A 5351-nucleotide genomic window follows, 5' to 3' on the forward strand; every position below is an offset into this window, starting at 1 on the left:
GATAGGATTAGATATTCCTAAGGATATTGATCAAGCTATTCAAGATGTACAGTAAAAGAAAAAATTATTCGTTGAATAGATTTATTAATTTACATAGAATAATTATAAAAATAATTTTTTTTATTTTAGTTATTTAATAAAATTTTAAATGAATTTGTTACTACTTGGCATCACAATTTTAGCAAAGATGAAGCATTTGTTGTCGAATTACGAAGATGTTTGAGATATGCTTCGAGTATAATATTAAAAAAAGTATTGCAAGTAAGTGAATGTGTTATAAGAAGTTTAAAATGAAAATTTTCTTTAATGTGAAATATTACTAAATACTGCCAAATTTTTATCCTTGACTTAATTATTACAAATCGTTTTACATATAATATTTTAAAACCATAAAATAGCAATTTGTCTTAATATCTCTTTTTTTTGATTTTTATTAGATGGATTTAACTGATATCATACTTGATCACCTTGTAACAATTGGTTTTAGACATGTAAATGATTATAACAAAATATTAGAATTATCATTAAAAGAAAAAATTTCAATCGAATCAGCATCTGTTAAATATTTGGGTAAAAGGTTGCATTTTGCTGTTCGAAGCAGAGAAACAGAATTACAATATTTGAGATGTTTATCAGATTTATTGATAAATCATCTTCTACAAAAGTCACAATTAAATTGCTTGTAAGCTAATTTTACAATTTTCATTTAAAAAAAAAAAATTTATTTAATTAACGATTTCATTCGATATTTTTTACAGGAGTTTTAAAGTACTCATAAAAGAAATACTTGCAGGATGGGTTTTACTATCCCTTACTGATGTATTAAGCGATCCATATTATATTAATTCTCTTATATTGTTAGCTCTCAATCATGAGCCTCTTACAAATTATCCGGATAATTCCGATTCAAAAGTTCAATTTTTACAAAAATTTGTAGTTTACGATGAGGAAAATATAAATAAAAAATCCGTACGTGAAATACTAAAACGATAATAAAAAATAATAAAAAATTTTTTTCAATTGAAAATAATAATAATAATAATAATAATGATAAAATTTTATTGTTCAAGGTTTTACAGTCAAATTTATCGAGCATATTTAAAGATCAAAAGTTATTATATCAATTCATGCAATTTTTAAAAAGAGAAGGAGCCGTTCATTTGTTACAATTTTGTTTACACGTCGAAGATTTCAGTAAAAAAATTCTCAATCCGGAATTAAATGAATCCGAAAGAGAAAGTTTGTTTAACGAAGCCTGGGATTTGTATTCCGTTTATTTCAATGCCGATTCACCGGATAGTATACATTTTCCAAGCAATATTGTTGATCAAATGAAACAAAGTAAAGAGCGACAAAAACAAAAAAAAAAAAAAAAAGAAAATGAAATCACAAAACTACACATTTTTATTTATTTTATTTTTTTTTTAAAAAAAATAGTTTTAGATTCTGGACCGTCAAACATAGTCAAACTTGTTAATAATCCAGTTCTTTTCATGGCATACGAAGTTGCTTATTCGATTCTAGACGATAATTATTATCCACTTTTTTATTTGAGTGATGAATATTTTATTTTACTCTGCGGTGAAAAAAAACCCAAAAAATCACCCAAAGGAAATTACAGGTAAAATTAATAGTAAAAACAAAAAAAAAAAAAAAATTTTTAATTTCAATTTGTCAAATTACAAAATTAAAAATAATTAATTTTATTTATTAGCTCACCCGTTCAGCCTTCATCTCCCGTGAGAGGAAGGTAGGCTTTGATATATAAATTTAAATAATATGGCAAAAAAAAGGAAATTTTTTACTAAAAAAAAACCGTTACAAATTTTTCCATTTTTTTTTTTGTGTTTTCGATTTAGATACTTGAAGAAAAATGAAAAAACAGAAATGAGCGTCGTCGGTAAAATAAGTAATAAATTTAATAAACTTTTACAATTTCAACCGGCCGAAGGGAGGCCATGTTATAATGATTCTCCTCTCGTTTTGGGAGAAGCCGAATGCGTAAGTTTCTCCTGATAACTTTTTTTTTAAAAAAAAAGGATTTAAAATGGAAGAGTTTTATTTTTTGTTGGTTTAGGTTGAAGAATTAGATATTGAAAGTTTAAGTGAAAACGAACCGAGAGACATGAGTATGTGGAGAGTTAACATATCACATGTTACAACGAAACAAGATTCAAATTCTAAACCTTATCCGGTATTTAACGTAATAGTTTCTAATATCGATGTCAAAGGTGAAAAAAAGATATTTCGACAATTATTATTATTATTATTATTTTATTTTATTTTTTTAATAAAAAATTTGTTTTTATATATCGAAGACGGTAAAAGTCCAAAATCGAAATCGAAATGGACGGTCGAGAGAAGATTTAACGATTTTTATATACTTCAAGCAAAATTAGCGGAATTTCACGGGGAGTTCGAAGATGGAACACAATTGCCACCGAAATCTGGAATATTTTCTCCGAGGGAAATGATTTTCTCGAAAGTCGAAGACAAGTAATGGATTTCTATTATTTATTTTTCATTAATTTCCCCCCCCCCCCAAAATAATTGTACTATTTTTGTTTCAAACAGTTGTTCGAAGATTATTTGCAGAAATTGTTACACAAACCGAGTTTGAGGGGTAGCGATTTGCTTTATTTTTTTTTAAATAGCCCCGCGGAATTTTCCAGTTGTTTGTCGGCTCAAGACGGTATAGGAAGAATAATAAGAAAATCTGTCGAACCGATAAAATTGCGAAAAGAAAGGGGTCAACATTTGGAAAATTTTTTAACGGTTTTTTTATCGTCGACGGAAGGTTCTAAAAAATCAGGGTGAGTATGCTTACTTGAAAACGCTACCAAGTAATTTATTTATTATTATTATTAAATTTTTCCTCCCGAATTCAGGAAATACGAATGGCAAGATGTATCGGTTGTACCGCCTCGTAAAAAACGCGACACGACTCAAACAATTTTTAAAAATAATTTTAAAGAATTCTTAACAACAAAGACTGAAGAGGTACATTGCGGAGAACAACAAGTTTTAAATTTGGTCGGATCTTGGGATTGCATTTTTTACGTTTGTGAGTAAAAAAAAAAACCGAAAACAATCAAACTCTTTTCATCTTTTCTTAATTATTTAAAATATTATAAAATTATTAAATTTCAGTATCTAATTTAATGGGAGCGTCAAATAGATTTCTTCAAATCGTGATGGGTTTGAAAAAATTTTTAGGACAATCCGCGGATTCTGTAGTGAAAAAAATTTTACGAGATGAATTAAAACCTCTTCTCGTCTCGGCAAGGATCTCGCATTTAATACGGTTACTTCAAGGTACGTACGCGGGCATCCTGATTTAATTTTTTTTTCGGGCTTGAATCACTATAAAAATTTTTTTCGTCCCTATTTCGCGTTTCAGATGCCATATTCAGTTCGAAAAACAACGCGAAAAAATCAAACCAGGTCGTTTTGAGGGGTAAAATCACGGCGGAAATTGAAAAGTTGACAAATAATAATTTTTTACAAGAGTTTTTACCGAAATTCGGACAAGGAATGGAAAAAATGATCGATTCGATACAAAATCCAATACTTAATAAAAATTTATGTTATTATCTTTTAGATGAAATTGTGAGAATTTTATTTCCGGAAATAATTTTAACGGAAAATTACGAATAGAAAAATTTATATATATATATTTTTTTTTTTTTTTTTTTTAAAAGAAAATTTCGGACGAAATGTGTTTTTTTTTTTTTTTTTTTTACTTATTTATTTATTTATTTTGTTATTAAATTTTTGTAAACCTTTTTGCGAAAATGAGGGGGGGGTGAGAGGGGGTGATAGTAAAAAAATAAAAAAAATAATTTTTCATTTAGGAAAATAATTGAAAAATTATAAAAAAAAAAAAAAGAAAAAAAGAAAAAGAAAAAGAAAAAAAGAAAAAGAAAAAAAGAAAAAGAAAAAAAGAAAAAGAAAAAAAAGAAAAAGAAAAGAAAAGAAAAGAAAAGAAAAAGAAAATTTTTTTCGATAATATAATTCATTTATATTTGCAAATATATTTAATATTGCAAAATATCATTTGTTTTTATTTTTTTTTCATGTTTTTTTGCATTTGATATATATATATATTTATTTATATATTTATATATTTATTTATTTATTTATGTATTTATATATATATATATTCTGAATGTGGGAGATCTTTATTTAATAACGTTAGTATGCTATGTCATTTCCGTACCTGTTTTTTTTTCTAAATTTTCTTGATATAACGAATTGTTGTTTGATTCTACGTTTTCTACATTTTGCTCGCTCATTCCACTTTCGTTACTCGAACATTCAACGTCCAAAAAACTAAAAAAAAAAAAATTATTATTATTATTATTATTATTATTATTATTATTATTATTTTTATTATTATTATTATTATTATTATTATTATCGACTACGAATTTGTTTTTGTCGTGCGGTCAACGTGACCGACCGGGATTTATTTGAAATTATTTTTTATTATTTTTAATTTCCTTGTTTATTTTTAAGTGCAAATAAAAAAAATTTTTTTTTATTTATTAAATTTCATAATTTTTATTGCCAAAATGTTATGTAATTATTATGTAAATGATTGCGCAAAAAAAATAAACTCTTTTTATTTATTTATTATTAATATATAAAAATAAATAAATTAATTGAAAAAAAAAAAAATTTTTTTTAAATTTTTTTATTCATGTTTAAAATTTAAATTGTTTTTTTTTTAATTAATTAATTAATTAATTATTAAATTATTATTAATTTATGTATTTATGTATTTTTATACTCACGTGTATGGTTTTTCTTCTCCTCTCATTTCGCATATAACATTTGTTAACGCCATGATATAATTTTTAGCAAGTGTTAAAGTTTCTATTTTCGATAATTTTCTTTCCATTTTAACATGAGGTATAACCTCTCGTAATTGCTGTAATTATTTAATAAAATAAACAATTTTTCCTTTAGATTTACACGAATAATAATAATAATAATAAGTCAGGAAAATTTTTTTGGTACCTCGAAAGCATCGTTTAGGCTGTGCATTCTCATTCTTTCCCTCTCGTTACTTTCCAATCTTCTTAAATTTCTTTCTCTAGCCGATAAACCTGTTTTTCTTCTACGTCCGATTCCATTGCCGTGATTGTGTGATAGAAGCGAAGCTTTTCTTCTTTGTTTTATTTGTTTTACCGTCGACAGATCGCTTCCCGAACTGTCGTAACAGTCTGGAAAAATTAATTTTTTTTTATTATCAACATCATTATTATTATTATTATTATTATTTATAAATTAACTTCATTTATTTATTTTATTTTTTGTTAAATATTTTTTAATTGGTCAAGGTTTTC

The 5351-nt window shown here is 25.2% G+C and overlaps 3 protein-coding genes across 3 annotated transcripts in view; 1 reads left to right on the forward strand and 2 right to left on the reverse strand.

Annotated features, from left to right (window-relative positions):
- Positions 1-171, reverse strand: part of Phum_PHUM595520 (uncharacterized protein) — a gene marked incomplete at both ends in the record, with an annotated part of 4564 nt that extends 4393 nt beyond the window's left edge. Inside the window, one exon of the mRNA XM_002432558.1 lies at positions 165-171. Coding sequence (XP_002432603.1) covers positions 165-171 — 7 coding nt within the window. The remainder of the gene's footprint in view (positions 1-164) is intronic.
- Positions 172-437: 266 nt separating this feature from the next.
- Phum_PHUM595630 (sorting nexin, putative) lies at positions 438-3657 on the forward strand (the record flags this gene model as incomplete). The annotated part of the gene is made up of 12 exons (XM_002432559.1): positions 438-682; positions 759-969; positions 1071-1341; positions 1444-1621; positions 1715-1750; positions 1860-2001; positions 2078-2231; positions 2319-2496; positions 2655-2813; positions 2889-3064; positions 3151-3315; positions 3401-3657. The coding sequence occupies 12 exons, from the start codon at positions 438-440 to the stop codon at positions 3655-3657; spliced, it is 2172 nt and encodes a 723-aa protein (XP_002432604.1).
- A 545-nt stretch (positions 3658-4202) lies between these two features.
- Phum_PHUM595640 (basic helix-loop-helix protein mist1, putative) lies at positions 4203-5055 on the reverse strand (the record flags this gene model as incomplete). Its single annotated transcript, XM_002432560.1, has 3 exons — positions 4203-4332; positions 4797-4933; positions 5023-5055. The coding sequence occupies 3 exons, from the start codon at positions 5053-5055 to the stop codon at positions 4203-4205; spliced, it is 300 nt and encodes a 99-aa protein (XP_002432605.1).
- Positions 5056-5351: the final 296 nt, after the last annotated feature.

The sequence above is a fragment of the Pediculus humanus genome, genomic scaffold, assembly GCF_000006295.1.
Source record: "Pediculus humanus corporis 1103172108314 genomic scaffold, whole genome shotgun sequence".
NCBI lineage: Eukaryota > Metazoa > Arthropoda > Insecta > Psocodea > Pediculidae > Pediculus > Pediculus humanus.